This window comes from Penaeus chinensis, chromosome 17, assembly GCF_019202785.1.
Source record: "Penaeus chinensis breed Huanghai No. 1 chromosome 17, ASM1920278v2, whole genome shotgun sequence".
NCBI classification, from domain to species: domain Eukaryota; kingdom Metazoa; phylum Arthropoda; class Malacostraca; order Decapoda; family Penaeidae; genus Penaeus; species Penaeus chinensis.
The window spans coordinates 12,390,536-12,412,936 of NC_061835.1; the positions used below are offsets into that span (position 1 = coordinate 12,390,536).

Here is a 22,401-nt window from a genome sequence, read left to right on the forward strand (position 1 = left end):
TGACAAATTATGTCAAAAATGTATTGAACTAATCTTTACAATGCATTTTTGCATCCATACTGACATACATACATATATATACTTTTTCTCTTCTATATTTTTCAAAAAATCCTTTATTTTATCAAAGACAAAATCAAAAAAAAGGTACTGGACAACCCTGATCCTTTCAGAACATCAGCTACATCACCAACTCCAAAATAAAGACAGTATGCCACACAGTGCAACGCGTCTACCGCCCACAGATTCAGAATGGGGGAACTGATGAGTGGTCAGGTGTTGCTCTCCCTGTGCCTGCAGTCACAGCCAGCCATCTCATGCACTGTAACATCATTGATGTGAAGTATTTGTTGATTGTAAGTCCTTTTTTATAATCAGAAATGAATAGGGGAATTTGAGGTGGCCATCAAGGTGGAGGAAGAAAGAGTGGGAGTGAGAGGGGGAGCAGGCAGAAGGAAAAAATAGAGGAGGAGGAGATAGAAGGGAGGAGAAAGAGAGGGAAATAGAGGAGGAAGATGGGAGGCGAAGGAGAGGGAAATAGAGGAGGAAGAAGGGGGAGAAGAAGGAGAGGGAAATAGAGGAGGGAGACGGGAGGAGAAAGAGAGGGAAATAGAGGAGGAAGATGGGAGGCAAAGGAGAGGGAAATAGAGGAGGAAGAAGGGGAGGAGAAGGAGAGGAAATAGAGGAGGGAGAAAGAGAGGGAAATAGAGGAGGAAGAAGGAGAGGGAAATAGAGGAGGAAGAAGAGTGAGGAGAAGGAGAGGGAAATAGAGGAGGGAGAAGGGGGAGGAGAAGGAGAGGGAAATAGAGGAGGAAGAAGGGGGAGGAGAAGGAGAGGGAAATAGAGGAGGAAGAAGGGTGAGGAGAAGAAGAGGGAAATAGAGGAGAAAGAAGATGGGAGGAGAAGGAGAGGGAAATAGAGGAGGGAAAAGGCGAGGGAAATAGAGGAGGAAGAAGGGGGAGGAGAAGGAGAGGGAAATAGAGGAGGAAGAAGGGTGAGGAGAAGAAGAGGGAAATAGAGGAGAAAGAAGATGGGAGGAGAAGGAGAGGGAAATAGAGGAGGAAGAAAGGGGAGGAGAAGGAGAGGGAACTAGAGGAGGGAGAAGGAGAGGAAAATAGAGGAGGAAGAAGGGGGAGGAGAAGGAGAGGGAAACAGAGGAAGAAGAAGGGGAAGCAGGCAGGAAAGAGTGGGAGTTGGAATAGGAGGAGGAAGGAGTGGAGAGAAAGAGAGTGTGGTAAAGAGAGGGGAAAATGAAGAAAGGGAGGAAAACATGGAAGAAAAATAAAAAGGAAGAGGAAAAGAAAAGACAGAGAGAGGAAAAAGGAAGAAATAGACAGAGAAAAAAGACAAAGGAGAATAGGAGAGAGTAGTATGCATGCAGGAGAGGGAAACAGAGGAATAGGAAGAAGTGTTGGGAAGAGGAAAAATTGGAAGAGTTGAAGAGGAAAAGAGAAAGAGGGATATAGAAAGATAGAGAAAGAGAGAACATGAACAAGAGATTGAGACATATGATGTAATTTCTGATAATATATTATGGTTTTTATTCTGTTGTGGGAGTGAATATCACAAAATAAAACAAAGCTGAATATATTACCCATCAATTTGTTATTCTAGTTTGAAGCTAAACTCGGGACATGCAGAACAGCAAAGATTACAGAGAATATCATCATAGGGTCTATCCCACTGCCAGGCACAATTGTCGCTTCTGATACATCTGTTGAGGCTGGCGGCACAGTCCTAGCTAGCACCATAAGCGATGGAAACTCCCCAAGTTTTGTGCAGTCTAGCCATCCAGGTCAAGGAAGGCATGGTGATAATCCTCCTTCGTACAACAGGATCGTGATGCCTGAGGAGTATGCAAATATCCGTAAGTGTTGGTCGTGTGTTTTTATGCATGTTACTTGTGTAACCTACAGTCATTAGTTTCATTGGATGTGAAATAGATGATTCTACCTCTGCTACTTATTAAGATGCATAGATGGATGTGAGAATGATCATATGGATGGAAAGTAGAGAAATAGGGAGGTAAAGTGAGAGAGTGAGATGATTGATCAGTCCTAAAGAGGCAGAGGCAACTGCCAGTGTTATGGCAGTGCCTTGGATGCCTTACTGTGGTAGTCAGGTCAGTATGCTATCCACCAGGCCAGTAGTATTTATTTTGTGTTATTGCAGCATATGGTTGTGGAAAAGGTAAGCAATTTTTGCCATTTCCATCAAGTAAAAATCTAATAATATCAGTGTAATTGAAGTGTGGTTTACCAAGGCCATATTCATGATCTCATTTAACTTTATAACAACAAAAGATGAACATGAAATGAAGGACTGCCACAAGAAGAGAGGAAAGACTTTGCATTGTATAATGCGTTTCTCTCTCTCTCTCCTTTCTCTCTCTCTCTGTATCTCTGTATCTCTCTCTCTCTCTTGTTTTCCTATGTATAGTGTTATTGGGATTTGTTATAAGATCATCTCAGTATCAGTGAGGAATTTGCTCATTGCTTTTGTATGACTACTGTGGGATTGAAAACAAGAATTACTTGTTATTAGAACTGTTTCTCCTTTCATACTTCCTTCCCCTCCCCTACCCACCATGAAAGTTAATTGTAATATCACCTTTCTTTTCAGCCCCACCTTCCTATGAGTCCTGCATCTTTGGTGGTGGACAGCAGAGTATGTTTGATAATGACAGCGACAATGATGAGGGTGGCTTTGCCCCACATTACATCACATACAGAAGAAACTGAACAAATTTTCACACTATAGGCAAGTATGAACATCCCTGGTTGCTATCTTGTATAAATGTTTGTCTGTTAAGTCTTTTATACAGAGATTTTAGATTATTTTTACACATGATTTGTTATTTTAATGCCAGATACTTGAAAGTTTAGTGGTTGTTATGTTTATTAGACTGGTTATTACATTTTAATCATCATTTCCTGTAGAAATGAATGATTTTCTATTTGGATTTTTAATTTTTAATTGCTCTGATTCTGCAAGGGGACAAAGCTTGCTAGTGTGTGTCTGTGTGTAAAAAAAATATACTGAAACTATATTAGATTTGATATTTTGTATATTGATGAAGAGCCATCTATTGATTGGTTAAGTTTGTTTCATTGATAGCAGATCAGAAAAGAACACTGCTAGTTCATATAGATATAAATATAAATAAATATTTTTTTATTATAGTTATTTACTGCATATTTGATAGGGATGAGCTTTAGATGCATCTGATTTTATTACCTTTGCAGAGTAAGGTACAGTGTTAAAAATTAAGTATTAATTTCATATATTTATGAACCCTCTTTTACTTGAAAGTTTTAAGTGTTTCTGTGTTGTTTACCTAATAGCCCCTGAGGGCTAGCACAAGATGTTGGCAACTTGCATGCAAGAAACTATTAATTATTAAACTTAATTATTGGCATAGCAATAATGCCATATGTATCGTATGTCTCTGCAGGACCGTAAGGGAAATAATGTCTGCATCACATGTAAAGACCACTATTCCATAATTTGTGCAACAGGATCAGTTTTGATCTTTGGTGTTCCTACAGCTCAGATTTACACATGTACATGCCATATATTACAAGAGGCAGGAGTAATACTTGGAGGCACTAGTATAATTGGTTTAAAGAGACAAAAGGTTGCAGAGGGTATGAGGGAATTTAGGTGTCCATGCCATTCTTTTATGCTTACTGTATTCCTTCACTCATCAAGAGAGAATCTTGGAGGGTCTTTTTTTGTTAGTTTAGGGAGATGAAGTATTACTGTGGCATCCCAGCCGAATTGTTAAAGGCTGGTGGAGAACCTATGGCATGCAGTCCTGTCTGCCATCTGGCAGACTGGTACCTTTCCCCCTGACCTGCTGAGGGGTGTGGTCATCCCTCTCTGGAAGGGGAAAGGGGATCGGTGGGACTGCAGCAATCACCGAGGCATTACACTACTCAGTGTACCAGGCAAGGTACTCGCACACATCTTACTGAGACGTATCAGGGACCACCTGTTGAGGCACCAAAGACCGGAGCAATCTGGTTTCACTCCTGGTAAGTCCACAATAGACCGCATCCTGGCGCTTCGAATCATTATAGAGTGCCGTCGTGAGTTCGGACGTGGGCTGCTCGCAGCCTACATCGATCTCAAGAAGGCGTTTGACACGGTGCATCGCGAATCTCTCTGGGAGATCCTGAGACTAAGAGGAATTCCAATAAGGATTATTGGACTAATAGCAAACCTGTATACAGGCACTGAAAGTGCTGTAAAGTGTGGTGGGGGCCTGTCGAGCTTCTTCCCTGTTAGTTCAGGGGTGAGGCAAGGCTGTGTTCTTGCACCAACACTTTTCAACACTTGCATGGATTGGATACTGGGTAGAGCTACTGTCCAAAGTCACTGTGGAGCAACTCTGGGCAATATCAAGGTTACAGACCTTGACTTTGCCGATGATGTTGCCGTACTCTCTGAATCTCTGGAAACCCTTGTAGCGGCTCTTGATGCATTTAGCAATGAAGCGAAGCCCCTGGGGCTAGAGGTCTCCTGGACCAAGACCAAGATTCAGGATTTTGGGGGCCTGCTAGGAGACCCTGTACAGTCGATACGTGCTTGCGGGGAAAACATCGAAGTCACAAAGAGCTTTATATACCTCGGTAGTGCATTTCACGACTCTGGGCTGTCAGACCAAGAAGTCAGTAGACGGATTGGCCTGGCAGCAGGGGTCATGAAATCTCTCGACAAGAGTATTTGGAGATGTCGGTACCTGTGCAGAAGGACCAAGTTACGTGTTTTCAAGGCCCTGATACTGCCAGTTTTACTCTATGGTAGTGAAACTTGGACATTATCTTGTGCTCTGGAATCTCGTCTTGATGCCTTTTGTAACAGATCCTTGCGCCGGATCATGGGGTACAGTTGGCGGGACCATGTGTCCAACCAACGGCTGCACCGTGAGACCGGTACAGGACCTGTTACTTGCACAATCCGTGATCGCCAACTCAGGCTATATGGCCACTTGGCTCGACTCCCACAGGATGATCCTGCCCATCAGGTTGTCTCTGTCCGAGACAACCCTGGGTGGAGGAGGCCTGTGGGACGACCGAGAAGGTCGTGGCTTGGGCAAATCGATCAAACCTGTCGTGAGGAACTAGAGATGGGCCGGGCCCCTGCCTGGCGGCTCGCCATGAGGGATCCTCGTAGGTGGAAGCGGAGGGTGGATGCGGCTATGCGCCCCTGCTGGCGTTAGCTCCATAATGATGATGATGAAGGGGTACCAGGGTATTGGTAAAGGGGAAATTATAGTGTTGCAGAAAGAAATTAAAAAAAAATAACCAGAAAAAAAAACACTCCACTATGTCATCTTTTCGGTTCAATGTATTTTGAATTCAGAGGCTCAAATTAGTATTATTAAGAAACAACTACTCACCTTGACATTTTCTGTGATTCACAAGTTTAATCTCATACTTCACAAAAAAGGAACTTCAGAAGGAAAAGTGGAATATATTAGAGTTGTATAAGTATTATTGAATGAATTAGAGTTATGACTTGTATTGAATGAATTAGAGTTATGACTTGTATTGAATGATAGATTGAAAGCTTAATGTCCCGGGGAATGAATGAGATCTGCCTAAGAGAGAGTTGGTCAAATAGAGTTATTACATTCTTTGATTGTTAAATTTGTAACTCTTGATAAAAGTTGGTTTGCCAATTTGATTTTTTTTAGAGTAGAGTTTTGGAAGATAAAGTTGAATGAATTAGATTTATTTTATCCTAAATTAAAGAGCATAAACTGGAATTAGCCCATTAACAATAGATGACATGCTATTGTGTCATGGTGAATTATCAGAGATTATCACTAAGGCATAGAGTGGCATACACTAATGTATGCCTGTCAAGAGCTGATTTTATTTTAAATAATTGCCCATTGTTGTTGGATGAAGGGTTGCAGAAAAAGTTCATATATTTTTTAACTAGCTTGAATTGATACTACTAGATTAAACAGTTATTGGAGACTATAGATATTGCAGAAGAGTAAGTTGATACAAGTAATGCAACAGTAAATAACCAGGATGGTCAGTTAGTGTTGCATTTATTTATCTCCTTTAAAGAACATGCTTTGAACCTTCAGACAAAGTATCATATAATTTAATATAGAGACTAGTAAATGATTAATCTTATGAGAAAGTGTGCTAGAAATAGAAATGTCGGGATACAAAGTTATTAATTGTGTGAAGGTATGTTACCAACTGAACCTATAGAACAAAGAAATACCCTTTTGTTTTTATTTCATTATACTCTCATATTCACAGGTTTTCTTTTGGTTTGTTGCTTGTTTGTTTAATAAGATAAGGTATCAGTGTATGATGCATAGGGCTATCACAAAGGGTGAACATGACAAACACTAGAGAAGCAGTGTTTCCAGTGTCAAATGATACCACCCAGAATGGAAGAGGTGAAGGGTAGTGGCACTAGTTTCTGTACAGCTAAGAGATACCTAGTGTTTTTTTTTCTATATTTTGATTTATAACTTTTTTTCTTTACTGTAGAAATTAGTTTAAAGGTTTTTATACTAGGTAATCTATGTCATGATAATTCATATTAGAGAAGTAGAAAGAAAATTTCATTCACTATCCTTCTCTTTTTTATGTTGAGACAAGACATCATACCTTGAGGGGTCTTGGAGCCCATATTCAAGGTTCTGTTCAGTAAAGTGCTCTTTAACACTAGCAAAATGGTTGGAAAACTGGTTTTGGTCGAAAAACCAGTGCCACTACCTATAGCAGTGTGTAATCTAAAATTGACATTTTATTATATTCCCATTGTTTTGAATAGTTTGTAAGGTTAAGTTTCTCATTTACCTCAGTGACTACTAACTGTGCAATATTTTGACTTAAGATAGTGTACAAAGCAGACACTGCATATGTATATTTAACTGATAGAATTAAGTAAACTACATATAATTACTTGTCAGACCAGTAATTACAAACCACATGTATTTATTCATCAGGAGGGAAAATCACATATTTTATATCACCAATCTCTGTAAGACACAAAAGGCATTTCCTCAATATACAGCCAACCACAAGTGTTTATGAAATGTTTCATAAGACAAAAATATTTGCTTTTCAATTTTGATTTTGACATGATTTTGTTTATTTGAATATATTTTCCTACCATACATGGTATTTTCAAATTGTATGTTTAATTTTTATTTTATTTCCATATTTAGGTTCACCCCTATTCTACAGGGCATATCTGGTGATTTTTTTAGCCATTAAAAAACAACTACCTTAGGAAAAGAAAAGGAATTCTTACTGTTTTATTATTGTTATTATTATTTAATGCTGCCCAGCTTAGCTACTTAGCTACCTATTTACCTACTCATATATAAAGGCATGTACTTTGCAATTGCCCATCCCCTCAGGTGTCAGTATACTTGGTACCTTTGCACATAATTCCTTTTTGTGCATCTAAAAATCAGAAACTTCTTGTGCATTAGAACAATATGGTTTCTCTGTATAAAGAATGGGTCACATCAATATTGTCTTAGTGTTATTATGTGTTCACTAAGTGTGGATTTTTTTTTTCTTTCTTTCTTTTTCTTTTTTTTCTTTGCCATGTTTTGCTTTGTCTTATTCTTCTCTGTCTTCTCCACCTTGTTTCCTTTTGTCACAGTGTTGTTCTACAGCTGAATAGTTCAAAGGGGAAATAGAGCAGTTAAAAACTGTCTAATTGTAGTGTGGAATGTTTAACCCATTTTATATGTTATGCAGTATATGATAAGATTGTTTATTATAGTACTGTTAACTGAGCAACTAGAAAACATTTTTTTTTTTTTTTTTTTTTTTATAAAATACATACATTTAAAGCACTTGCTAGTGAGAAAAAAAAAACAAAAAAACATTGAGCTTGTGTATCTATACTACATTGCAGAAGGTTGCAAAGGTAGGTTGGAGGGGGACAGGCTTAGGAGTCCAGCGACAGGGAAGCTGAGAGCATGGTTAGGATGGTCTCAGAGAAAGTGGAAGGATGTCAGTGAGAGGATGATGACATAGCTCATTAGACTTAAGCTGGCTTGGCATTAGCTTTTGATATGCAGCTCAGGCCATATGTCATTTCTGGCAGAGTCACCAATGTATTATTTTAAGATCTCTGGCACAGATTACAAGGTAAATACTGAATAATTGCCTTGATATCTGCAAAGTTAATGGATATGCTATTTTTGCCAGTATAGTTTGAAATAAAAGGCTAGGAGAAGGACATATCTCTTACCCAGGATGTAATTTATGGACATTATACAGACTTTTAATCATAATCCTATGGTACACACTTTTGTGTCTTTGTCAGATAAATCATACTATAGTGCATCAATTCTCAGGAAAGGAAGAGCTGACAATTCACCGTGGGATCTAGGAGACTGATCTCTTTTTTATTCTGATCAGCTGACATTTAGTATTTATATTTATATATGTATTTTCAAAACTTGTATACTGCATTTTTAATGTAGTATGCTTTGAAATCAGAGTACTCCAGTGTATAGTGAGTTACCAATTTTTTCCTTCCTGAGACTGGATGGAATATAGTTAGGCTTCTGTCAGCTGCAACTCTAGAGTTGCTTGCAAATGGTGCCATTTGTAAGATTACCATTTTTCTCAGGCTCATATTTGCCTCTCGGCTAACTCATGGCTGTATTACTATTAATAATTTCTGCCATCCCATGTAAAGTACAAAGAAGTGGAGTTGAGATCTCTTTGGTCACATGACATGGAGAGAAAGGAATTTATATTAAGTGTCACTCAAGTGCTTATCTGTTAATCAAGGTGGATAGATAGCATTTCATAAAAAAAAGAATACTCAAGCATAACAGAGACACAACTTATTGAATTGGTATTGTTGCTTTGGTAATGGTTATAAACTAGAACTTTCTTACATGTCCATTCAATGTAGTAAGAAGTTTTTGTATATACCATTTATTTTTACATGGAAATGGCTATGGAACTATACCATTGTAATCTTAATTTTGTATTTTTGTAAGAAAAAAAAAAAAAACATGTTTATTCAGTAGAATGAATAGTATTAATCAGTATTACTATAGGGGTTTAGTGTTGATCAGTTGTGTTTAATGGCTGAATTTCACAGAGATCTGCTATAGCTTGGCAACCGTTTCTTCCTGTTCTTAAACAACACTTCCATTGTAAAAAATTAGGCATCATGAGAGCAAAAGTTTATATGCTCTATGAGACAACTGTGATACATGACTTTGAAAAATGTAAGCAATCTTTTTACATCTGTTTGTTACTGATGAGTGGCTAAAGATGTAATTTTTTTTACATGTGTGAATATTTGTATGAAATCAAAGGATTTCCATGTTAGAAGTCTTTTATACAGGAATTTTATATATTATTATTATTATTGTTATTATTATTATTATTTTTTTTTTACAATAGGCAAGTTAATGAAATGATCACATCTGCACAGTGATGTAATATTTTATGTGTTGAATATGAAAATCAAAGTTTTATATTCTTATATTTGTATTTATCATAAATGGTAGATGATTTTGCTGTAAAGCAAGTAGACTCATTTAAAGTCATGCTTTTTGTCTATTACTATAAGTGCATTTGTCATTTTATACCTATTGTTTTCCTTTTGTCAGTTATATACTAAATGTATTGATGTTTTTCGCATAATTGTAGTTATAGAGACATAATGTACAATTTTGCTATATGAAAAGTAAGATGATATGAAAAACAGGCTCATGTTTGGAAAATGTGTAAGCCACATAAACCAGTGTGCCTTGTTCACCATGTTAACACAGACAAACAAAAGAGTAAACGAGATGACTGAAGTGACTTTTGAAATTATGCCTCACTCATACCTTTTGCAAAGTATGGGCAATGACACAACAATCTGGTAATGCAGAAACTTGACTGTCAAACTTTTTCTTTATCATTCTTAGAGAGAAATGCCTGATATTTATGGCATAAATGGTAATTGTATAAAAAAGAAAAAAAAAAAATCATGGTAACTTTTAAAAATTAAAGAAATTTATCATGTATAGTAATTTTTAAGATGCCTGTGCATGTAAAAAGATTGAAGAAGTAACTGTAATGGCTAGCTATTGTAAAACTACTAAAGGATTGTATAGTTTTTTTCTTTTTGTTTTGATTAAATGATGGAAGAAGATGTTTCAGAGATATGACAGTCTGTTTTGTTGAAATAAGATTATCTGTATTTGATATTTGAATAAGTGTCTTTATACTCTCTCTCTCTCTCTCTCTCTCTCCTTCTCTCTCTCTCTCTCTCTCTCCCTCCCTCCCTCCATCCCTCCCTCCCTCCCTCCCTCCCTCCCTCCCTCCCTCCCTCCCTCCCTCCCTCCCTCCCTCCCTCCCTCCCTCCCTCCCTCCCTCTCCCCCTCTCCCCCCCACTCACTTCACAATATTTTTTTCTCTCATTGTGCTACTATTCTATATTATACTAGCACCATCCATATAAGTTCTGATAAGTATTTTATGTAAGTAAAGTATTTCCAAAATTATTAATAAACATATGCATTAAATTTTTACATTGTTTTATTGCATTGCATAGTCTTTGGTGTATCTTTAAAAATCTCTATTTCTTATGTGAATATATACTGGCATCTAGCACTAAAATATTTTTCAAAACCCTAGGGTCATGTGCACACACACACGCACACACGCACACACGCACACACGCACACACGCACACACTCACACACTCACACACTCACACACGCACACACGCACACACGCACACACACATGCAAACGCACACACACAAGCACACACACACACACATGCGTATATATATGTATATGATTATTTATATATATACACATACATGTATATTTGTATATATATATACACATACATATATATACATATATATATATACATATATTTACATATATATATACATATATATATATACATATATATATACATGCACACATATATATATATATATATACATATATAGTTTGTATATGTATATATATTGTATGTATGTATATAAGCAAATATAAATGCATATATGTCTACACACAAACAAATATATACATATATAGTTACATATATAGTATATATATGTTTATACACACACATCAACCCATCACCTGGAAAGTGAAGAGCTTGAGCATCAGCGTCACCACCGCCGTGGCCACAATAACAATGGCAATCTCTCTCTCTCTCTCTCTCTCTCTCTCTCTCTCTCTCTCTCTCTCTCTCTCTCTCTCTCTCTCTCTCTCTCTCTCTCTCTCTCTCTCTCTCTCTCTCTCTCTCTCTCTCTCTCTCTCTCTCTCTCTCTCCTTTGTCGCCCCCTTCCCTTGGAGTCTTAAGAACATTCTTATATTGATTTTTTCACCAACTATCATACCCCGTTTAATACACCGCTTCTCGTCAGACCATTGAAGTTTAGCAATGTTGACTTGGTAAGAATTAGAATGGGTAACCGCTTGCGAGCACCAGATGCTTTTGAAATTTTGTTATTTTTCATGCATGATCTTTTATGACCTTCCCTTACGTGCGTTAGTATAACGTACCATCCCAAGCGGCGGTTCACTGAGCTCAACTCGATTCTGAGAAATCAATTCAGGTAAGACGGGTAATTATTAGAAAACATATTTACTTGTTTTCAGTTGATTACTGTAGAAACCAATAAGCTACATTTAACAGTTAACAAGCACATTCACAAGTATTCAGCATAACATTAGGCCCAGCCATATAAATCAGACTTAGAAAATTGTATATGAAAATATTCCAGACTAAAAACTTGCTAAATAAGAAACTGCATATAAAAATAAGTGACAGATAGAAAACTCAGAAACATGTAAATGACCTTGATCATTGTTATCGTACTTATTGATAATTAGAATAAGATTTCCATAATTACAATGACTATGTTTTTTTCTTGCCATGATCACTATCATTAATATCTAATTATTATTTTACTTATTATCATCACTTGTGGTAGGATTGCAATCATAATTATACTATTAATTTTTTATTCATCAAATTGACCTTGTCTTTTTACGCCAAATTCCATTACCAGGGCCTTCTAATCATAATATTAATAATATTACCACCAGTATAATTGATATGGTAATTTTATTGACATTAATCATTATAGTGGCATCATTATTACCATTATCATGACAGTAATGATGATGTTGATAAAATCAATAACCATTTGCTAATAATGATAATGATAATAATCGTAATACATATACAACTAATAATATTGATAATGATGACAATAATATCAACACAATAACAACAAAACGTTATAAGAAAGCACGCAGAATTATAGATTCAGTAATAATTAGCAATTCTGTTTATGACTGACTATAACTTATCTCTTCCTACTTACAGTAAGGTAATATGAAAGAGATGTAGTTGCATGTATATACAGATTTATAACCATATACAATAATATCTTACTAAATTTCTTATGCATTACATATACACAGCTTTAAAAAGGGTAAAAGACTTACGGTAAGTACATAAAAGTAGTGACTATTGAGAGAAAATTGCATATACCGATAGTGGTCGATACACACATTGTGGAAATCTCAGTGATATGAATGGAACGCCATGGTAATGGAATTTGGTGTAAAAAGACAAGGTCAATTTGATTAATAGTTCTGGAAAGCTGTGAGCTGTGATAGAAAGTTGGTTGATTTTGTGAATAAAAACGCCAACGATCATACCACGTTGAAAGCAATTTTCTGCATTTCTTTACAACATATAGCAGTTCTTGTCATATGTGTGTGAAGAGCGCCATTGAAAATAGACTTGAATCAAATAGAGTAAAAGTCCACGCCGTTGGAACGCGTGAGAAGGACAGGCCGAAAACCAATGGATAATAATATTTGACTCAATATCATAGACACTCTAGCTGCTTTACAGAGTTGCACAGCTGAAAAAGGGTCAAAGACTTACGGTAGGTAGCTCAAAGTAGTGAGAATTGAGTTGGAATTGCTTATATTCCCGATAGCGGTCGACTATGATTCGTATCACATTATGATTTGAGTGATATGATTGCAAGGCCCTGGTAATGGAATTTGGCGTAAAAAGACAAGGTCAATTTGATGAAGAGCTCTGGAAAGGTGTGAGCTGTGATAGAAAGTCGGTTGATTTTGTTAGAGTTAGTGCCAACGATCATACCACGTTGAAAGCACCGCTTCTCGTCCGATCAGCGAAGTTATGCAGCGTTGGGTCTGGTCAGTACTTGGTTGGGTGACCGCCTGGGAACACCAGATGCTGTTGGCATTTTCTAATATATGCTAAATTTTCTGCATTTCTTTCCAACATATAGCAGTTGTTCTGATAAGTGTGTGAAAAAAGCCATTGAAAATAGACTTGAATCAAATAGAGTAAGAGTCCACGCCGTTGGAACGCGTGAGAAGGACAGGCCGAAAACCAATGGATAATAATATTTGACTCAATATCATAGACACTCTAGCTGCTTTACAGAGTTGCACAGCTGAAAAAGGGTCAAAGACTTACGGTAGGTAGCTCAAAGTAGTGAGAATTGAGTTGGAATTGCTTATATTCCCGATAGCGGTCGACTATGATTCGTATCACATTATGATTTGAGTGATATGGAATTTGGCTGAATTTGATGAAGAGCTCTGGAAAGGTGTGAGCTGTGATAGAAAGTCGGTTGATTTTGTTAGAGTTAGTGCCAACGATCATACCACGTTGAAAGCACCGCTTCTCGTCCGATCAGCGAAGTTAAGCAGCGTTGGGTCTGGTCAGTACTTGGATGGGTGACCGCCTGGGAACACCAGATGCTGTTGGCATTTTATGATGTGTGCTACATTTTCTGCATTTCTTTACAACATATAGCAGTTCTTGTGAAGAGCGCCATTGAAAATAGACTTGAATCAAATAGAGTAAAAGTCCACGCCGTTGGAACGCGTGAGAAGGACAGGCCGAAAAGCAATGGATAATAATATTTGACTCAATATCATAGACACTCTAGCTGCTTTACAGAGTTGCACAGCTGAAAAAGGGTCAAAGACTTACTACGGTAGGTAGCTCAAAGTAGTGAGAATTGAGTTGGAATTGCTTATATTCCCGATAGCGGTCGACTATGATTCGTATCACATTATGATTTGAGTGATATGGAATTTGGCGTCAAAAGACAAGGTCAATTTGATGAAGAGCTCTGGAAAGGTGTGAGCTGTGATAGAAAGTCGGTTGATTTTGTTAGAGTTAGTGCCAACGATCATACCACGTTGAAAGCAGTTAGTAAAAATGATATCAACGATATGTACTAAAGAACATTAGGAAGATTAAGAAGCTTTGGTTTTGTCATTATGGTTTTTCAATAATTATCCTTATGATCATCGTTATCGTCATTATTAATATTATGATTAAGATTGCTGTAATCACCATGATTATGCATTTTTTTTTTTTTTTTTTTTTTAACCATGGTCACTATCATTGATTTCATCTAATTATTAATTTACTAATCATCGTTTGTGGTAGGATTGCAATCATATTTATACTATTAAATTTATATTCATACTATCGTCAATGATATTACCTCCATCATGATTGGTATGGTCATTTTCACTATAATAGCACCACTATTACCATTATCACGGAAATAATGATTATGTGGATAACAACAATAGCCATATGCTGCATACAAATATCTAACCATATACAATAATAGTTTAATCGATTTCATATGCTTTGCTTATACACTCTACATGCTTTACAGAGTTGCATAGCTCAAAAAGGGTAAAAGACTTAGGGTAGGTACATAAATGTAATGGCAATTGTTTTAAAATTGCCTATACTCCCAATAGTGGTCGAATGTGATTAATGGATACATTGTGAGCTCAGTGATATCATTTGAATGTCATGGTAATGAAGTTTGGCGTAAAGAGAAAATATACATTTTATTAATAGATGTGGAAAGTTCTGAGCTGTGACATAAAGGTGGTTAATGTTACATTTAAAATGCTAATGATCATACCACGTTGAACACTGAGTACTTTCATATAACCATTATCATGAAAATAATAATACTATTGATAACAGCAATAACCATATGCTAATAAGAATAATAAGGATGAAAATACTAATAATCATAACAGTACATATGCAACTAGTAATACTGATAGAAAAACACAATTAAGTTTTATCAATATAGGTAGGAACAGTTTTGAAGCTTTGGTTTTGTACAATTCCTTATGGTTTTGCTATAATTATTATGAGCATCGTTATCGTTATTATTGATATGATTTATATTGCCACAATCACAATGATTATGCTTTTTTTCTAACCATGATCATTATCATTAATTTCATCTAATTATCAATTACAAATGATTTTACTCTATCAATCACGCTTATTATGCTATTCAATTTTTAATCATATTATCATCAATAATCTTACCACCAATATGACTGGTATGATGATTTATTACATTAATCATAATAGTGGCATCATTATTACCATTCTCATGACAATAATGATAATGTTCATAACAGCAATGAGCATATGCTAATATTCATAACAGCAATGAGCATATGCTAATGAGAATAAGAATGAGGGAAATACTATTATTCATAACAATACATATACAACTAGTAATACTGATGATAACGACAAAAATATAAATATAACAGCAAAGCGTTATATGAAAGCACTCATAGCTAAGATTCAGCATTTCTCTTTATGGCTGACTCTATAATTTATCTCTTTCTACTTACAGTAACGGTAATATGCAAGGGATATATATAGACACAAAGTTATAACCATATAAAATTATATATAATCAATTTCTTATACAGTACTTATACACTGCATGCTTTATAGAGTTGCACAACTCATAAAATGGCAAAAGACTTACGGTAGGTACATAAAAGTAGTGACGATTGAGTTAGAATTGCTTATATTCCCGATAGCGGTCGACTATGATTCATACATTATGATTTGAGTGATATGATTGGAAGGCCATGGTAATGGAATTTGGTGTAAAAAGACAAGGTCAATTTGATTAATAGTTCTGGAAAGGTGTGAGCTGTGATAGAAACTTGGTTGATTTTGTTTCAGGTAGTGCCAACGATCATACCACGTTGAAAGCACTTCTCGTCCGATCAGCGAAGTTAAGCAGAGTTGGGTCTGGTCAGTACTTGGATGGGTGACCGCCTGGGAACACCAGATGCTGTTGGCATTTTGTTATGTAATGTAAATTTTCTGCATTTCTTTACAACATATAGCAGTTCTTCTCATATGTGTGTGAAGAAATCAATTGAAAATAGCTTCAATCAATCAATCAATCAAATAGAGTAAAAGTCCACGCCGTTGGAACGTGTGAGGACAGGCAGAAAACGAATGGATAATAATATTTGACTCAATATCATATACACTGCTTATACACTCTACATGCTTTACAGAGTTGCACAGCTGAAAAAAGGGTCAAAGACTTACGGTAGGTACATAAAAGTAGTGACAATTGAATTAGAATTGCTTATATTCCCGATAGCGGTCGACTATGCTTCCTACATTATGATTATGATTTGAGTGATATGATTGGAAGGCCATGGTAATGGAATTTGGTGTAAAAAGACAAGGTCAATTTGATGAAGAGCTCTGGAAAGGTGTGAGCTGTGATAGAAAGTCGGTTGATTTTGTTAGAGTTAGTGCCAACGATCATACCACGTTGAAAGCACCGCTTCTCGTCCGATCAGCGAAGTTAAGCAGCGTTGGGTCTGGTCAGTACTTGGATGGGTGACCGCCTGGGAACACCAGATGCTGTTGGCATGGCATTTTATTATGTATGCTAAATTTTCTGCATTTCTTTACAACATATATCAGTTCTCATAAGTGTGTAAAGAAAGCAATTGAAAATAGACTTGAATCAAATAGAGTAAAAGTTAACGCCGTTGGAACGTGTGAGAAGGCCAGGCAGAAAACGAATGGATAATAATATTTGACTCAATATCATATACACTGCTTATACACTCTACATGCTTTAGAGTTGCACAGCTCAAAAAGGGTAAAAAACTTACGGTAGGTACATAAAAGTAGTGACGATTGAGTCAGAATTGCTTATATTCCCGATAGCGGTCGACTATGATTCATACATTATCATTTGAATGATATGATTGGAAGGCCATGGTAATGAAATTTGGTGTAAGAAGACAAAATAAATTTTATTAATAGATATGGAAAGCTGTGAGCTGTGATACAAAGTTGGTTAATTTTGTCAATCTTAATGCCAACGATCATACCACGTTGAAAGCACCGCTTCTCGTCCGATCAGCGAAGTAGATGCATGCATTTGATTTCATTTTATATTTGATTGAAGACTATCAATTTAAATTATTCTTCAGTTAATAGAAAACAGGGAAAAGTCGGAAAGAGGCCGAAGGATAGAAAACGAATAGGACAAACCATTATTGTAATAAAAATACTGGAGTAAGAAAACTCACGATTAAGTTTTAGGAATATAGCAACTAGCGGTTTTGAAGCTTTGGTTTTGTACAATTCCGTATGGTTTTACTATAATTATCATTAGGATCATCGTTATCGTAATTATTGATATGATATAGATTGCCATAATCACAATGATGGTGTTTTTTTCTAATCATGATCAATATAATTAATTTCACCTAATTATTAATTTACTTATTACCATCGTTTATAGTAGGATTGCAATCATACCTATACTATTCAATTCTTATTCATATTATAAACAATTATATTACCACCAGTATGATTGGTATGATCGTTTTATTAACATTAATTATCATAGTGGCATCGTTATTTCCATTATCCTGAAAATAATGATAACGTTGATAACAGTAATAACCATATGCTAATAAGAATAATAAAGATGGAAATACTAATCATTATAATACATTTACATCTAGTAATGCTGATAATAAGGACAAAAATATCAACATCAAAACGTTATATTATAGTACAGTTCAAGATTCAGTAATAATCAGCATTTTTGTTTATGACTGACTCTATAATTTATCTTCTCTTATTTACAATAACGGTAATATTCAAGGGATATAGTAGCATACGTACACATATTTATAATCAACTACAATAATATTTTACTCAATTTCTTAGACAGTACTTTATAGAGTTGCACAGTTCAAAAAAATATAAAAACCTTACAGTAGATACATGAAAGTATTGACAATTGAGTTATACACCTGATAGTGGTCGACTGTGATTGATACATATTGTGGAGATCACAGTGATATGAGTAGAATGAGTCATAGTAATTAAGTTTGGTGTAAAAAGAAAAGATACCTTATACAAATATATATGAAAAGTCTATGAACAGTGACATAAAGATGGTTAATGTTACCAATGAAAAACACAACGATCATCGAAGCCGCATTGCCGCGGTGGGGGGGACTTAAGGTCCCAATGAGCTGGTGAGCCGGACCAGAGGGCTACCCATACTGGAGGGGTCACCAGTGAGGGATGAGACAAAATGGCTTCCTGGTGCACCAAGGCCTGTGAGAGGGGATGGTGCACCCACCCCTGGTTCATTCCATCTTGGACCAGGGAGAACTCTCCCACGTGTCTTTGCTGAGCGTGGCGTCCCGTATTACCAGGAGACAGGAGTCATGGAGGTTAAGCGATGCTGCACGCTGCGGCCTGCAGCTAGCAACACACCTCTTTGGTCCTCTATTCTGGTTAGACAGGTGGCTTGATCAAAACCCGGTCAAATCAATCGGCTGGTCACATAAGGCTAGGGTCAAGCAGTCACTGTCCAGTCGGTAGCGCATAGGTCCTGCGATTACCATCAGCACTGTAACAGTGACTGCGTATATCTCCTCACTACCCCTGTGACTGTTGGGAAAATTTCAGACCCAACTATAGCTTCCCCTCGTTGGCCTCCATGATGGGTGGGTGGGGGGGGGGGGGGGGAGGAAATGAAGGTTTATAATTTATATGATATCAGCAAATTTACAAAGAACTTGCTTTCTCCCGGATGACCTTCGCAATCCCCTGGCCAATCCCTTTGGAACATCACATATTGTCACTCTGGAACCTTACCAGATTCCAAAGGACGATAATGGGAATTATAATGGTTCTTGAGCTTCCTGGTAAATAAGAAAGTGTATCATATAGTAAATATCTAGTAGTGAAGACCTTTGATGGTGTATCTATCATGGATCTTGATATTTTTGAAGTACATCGGAAGATAGTTGAGGTATGTCAACGTGATCCTCACATCACCCCACAGCGAGATGGTAGCCTGATAGTTGAGGTTTCGTCACCAGACGAGAGTGACTGTCTGCGTGCGATATGCGACATTCCTGGGGCTCAAGTCTCATGTTCTCCTCATAAAACCCTCAATCAGTGTAAGGGAATTGTCTTTCCTGAGACCTGATGAGGTATTCTCAGGAGACACTGTTAGAAAAGCTAAAGAATTTTAATGTAGTGGCAGTAAAACGTTTTAAGAAGAAAGTTGATGGTTTGGAACAGTCTGCACCAGCTCTTCTTCTAACTTTTGAATCATTAGATCTACCTGAATCAGTTAAATTGGCATGGTACCACCTCAAGGTAAAGCCATATGTGCCCAACCCTATGCGGTACTTCCACTGCCAGGGTTATGGGCATGGAGTCATCACTTACCGTTTTAAGGAAAATGGACAACCAAGAGTGTGTGTGTGTGAAGTGTGGTACAACAGGTCATCAAGGAGATGACAACTGTTCAGGTCCAATATGCTGTTACCACTGCAAAGAAGATCATGAAGCTTCTTCTAAACAATGTAGAAGGTACAAGTTTGAAAAAGAAGTATTGGTAATAAGGAGCAAGGAGAAAGTTGGTTTTGCAGAAGCAAAGCGACATGCCCGTGTGCTGTTTGCACAGTCAGGTAAGTCCTTTCCCTCAGTTCTAGCTCATCCCGCCATCCCTTACCCTCCAATACTTCTAACACCACACACTCTGCCACTATCTTTAAACCTCAGTCCACAAATGCTGAAAGTGCCTTTGGTGAGTTGTTCCACCAGAAACGTAGTAGGAGTGAAGGGTCTATTGAGGAGACTCCTCCTCCCAAAGTAAGGTCTTTGGAGTCATCAGTTAAGGCTCCAGAGGCCTCAACGGTGACAGCTTCAGCTGCCATCACATCCACACACACGGGGCCTCTGCTGCTAGGCAGAATTCCCCTGAAGTAAAGGCTCAGGTACACCTTTTGCACAGGCAGAGGAATTCTGAGCCTGTTCAAAATACTCTTCATAGAGTGGGGTCTTTGGAGCCACCAGGCAGGGCTCCTGAGGCCACCACATCCAGAGGGGCCTCCACTGCTAGACAGGCTGCTCCTGAACCGAAGGCTCAGGTCCGTCCTTTGCCCAAGCAAAGAAATTCTGAGCCTGTCCAAAGGAAGCCTGTGGAAACTAGTTCCACAGGTAAACCCATCGAAAGTTACTCCCAAGATGCTGGTAAGGGACAACTAAAGGTGTGGGGTGGGCCTTAACCATGGGTGCTGCCAAACACCTAAAGAAGTAGTTTGTCAACCTAAAGAACTGGATACCCTAATCCAATGGAATTGTCAGAGAATTCATGCAAAATGGGAAGAACTGCAACATCTGATAGCTTCAAGTAGTCCAGTTTGTGTATGCCTACAAGAGCTTATGACCAGGGAAAATCGTCCAATTTCCCTGAGAGGATTCCAAGTTCAAGCCCATTATGGAACCTTTGATAATGAACCTCATGGAGGAGTAGCAGTGATAGTACGTCAGGATATTCCCTTCCAGGCCATCCACCTGCAGACGACACTGCAGGTGAAGGCTGTGAGAATAGGATTGTCACGACCTTAGACTGTTGCATCCATCTACCTCCCTCCACATAATCTCAACAAAGATGATTTGGAAGATTTACTTGGGCAGTTGCCTCATCCATTTCTACTCTTCGGAGACTTCAATGGTCGGCATCACCTCTGGGGAGACACTTTGTGCAATCTTCGAGGAAGAACCTTGGAGTCCATGTTCTCAAGAGTAGATGGAGTTTTACTTAACAGTGACGCACCCACACATTTCCAAATTCAAACTAAGACATTCTCCAATATTGATTTGTCAATTGGTTCAGCTGATTCACAGTTGAATTTCTCTTGGCAAGTCACGGAAGACTTACATGGAAGTGACAACTATCCAATACTTTTGGAGGAGGTGAATGGTTTTCCAGCCAATGGAATGCAGAGATGGCGACTTAACCATGCAGACTGGAATCTTTTAAGATCAACTACAGTATTGTAAGGATCTGTGAATGATTTCCAGTGTGTTCAAGATACTGTTAATCACTTCACATCACGAATTTACCTTGCAGCAGAAACATCAATTCCTAGAAGTAGCTGGCAGTACCGTCGACCTCCGGTACCATGGTGGTCTGATGAATGCCAACAAGTTGTCAGAGCAAGAAAAGCTACAATAAGGCAGTTGAAACGACGCCTAAGCGATGTAACCTTAATCCAGTACAAAAAGACCCGAGCCAAGGCCAGGCGAGTGCTAAAGGAGGCTAGGCGGACATGGTGGAGGCGGTATGTCTCTTTAATTAACTCTGGGACCCCCTTAGCATGGGTATGGGACAAGGTGCGTAACATCGCTGGAAAGAGCACATCCATATCACCACCTGCTCTGAAAATAGATGGCATAATCCTCACAGACAAAACAGATATTACAAATGAGCTGGCAAAACCCATGGCAGAGATCTCCTCTGGAGCATCTTACACTGCCGGATTCTCTACTCTTTGGGTTGAACAGGAACAACACCCAGTGTCGTTCTTCAGTAGCACTGCAGCAGAACTTCCATACAACTTGCCATTTTTGCGCAAGGAGATGGACTCTGCTTTGCAGCTCTGCCGTAAAACTGCCCCAGGAATTGACGATATCCCAAACCAAATGATATCTCACTTACCGGAGAGCTCCCAAACGTTCCTGTTGGATCTATTCAATAGGATCTATAAGGAGGGCACAGTGCCATCTACATGGAAAGAAGCTATAATCATTCCTATCCCTAAACCTGGCAAGGATGCTTCTATACCAGGGAATTATAGGCCAATTTCTCTCACCAGCTGCATCTGTAAGTTGATGGAGAAAATGGTAAACTTCAGGTTGACATGGCTTCTAGAAAAGAAAAACGTGCTGACACCTTATCAATATGGGTTTAGAAAACTGAGATCTACCACAGATGCACTTGTAAGGATGGAAACTGCTATACAGAATTCCTTCACACGTCATATGTTAGCAGTCTTCTTTGACCTTGAAAAGACTTATGATACTATTTGGAAGCATGGCATACTCATGAAGCTGTATGACATTGGTTTAAGAGGAGCATTGCCTACCTTCATGCAAAGCCTCCTCGCTAACAGGAAGTTTAGAGTGAGGGTGGGAAATAGCTTCTCTAACCTGGAAGATC

At 37.8% G+C, this 22,401-nt stretch overlaps 1 protein-coding gene, 3 non-coding genes and 1 pseudogene across 5 annotated transcripts in view; all 5 read left to right on the top strand.

Moving 5' to 3' along the window:
• LOC125034124 (arrestin domain-containing protein 17-like) overlaps nucleotides 1-3,870 on the top strand; it is an 8,385-nt gene extending 4,515 nt beyond the window's left edge. The window contains exons 6-8 of one of the 2 annotated variants that reach the window (XR_007115650.1): nucleotides 171-353; nucleotides 1,688-1,864; nucleotides 2,620-2,758. Coding sequence is in view for 1 of the 2 variants with exons in the window: in XM_047625773.1 (XP_047481729.1) it covers nucleotides 171-353; nucleotides 1,612-1,864; nucleotides 2,620-2,738 (555 nt within the window). In the remaining variant the exon portion in view is untranslated. Of the gene's footprint in view, nucleotides 1-170; nucleotides 354-1,611; nucleotides 1,865-2,619 lie in introns of both variants that reach the window. The other variant, XM_047625773.1, reaches the window with a different exon arrangement.
• A 9,276-nt stretch (nucleotides 3,871-13,146) lies between these two features.
• Nucleotides 13,147-13,265, top strand: LOC125034360. Its single transcript, XR_007115681.1, has one exon. It is a non-coding gene; the product is annotated as a 5S ribosomal RNA (ribosomal RNA).
• Nucleotides 13,266-13,679: 414 nt separating this feature from the next.
• LOC125034356 lies at nucleotides 13,680-13,798 on the top strand. The gene has a single exon (XR_007115678.1). It is a non-coding gene; the product is annotated as a 5S ribosomal RNA (ribosomal RNA).
• Nucleotides 13,799-16,072: 2,274 nt separating this feature from the next.
• Nucleotides 16,073-16,188, top strand: LOC125034366 (annotated as a pseudogene).
• Nucleotides 16,189-16,659: 471 nt separating this feature from the next.
• LOC125034358 lies at nucleotides 16,660-16,778 on the top strand. The gene has a single exon (XR_007115679.1). It is a non-coding gene; the product is annotated as a 5S ribosomal RNA (ribosomal RNA).
• Nucleotides 16,779-22,401: the final 5,623 nt, after the last annotated feature.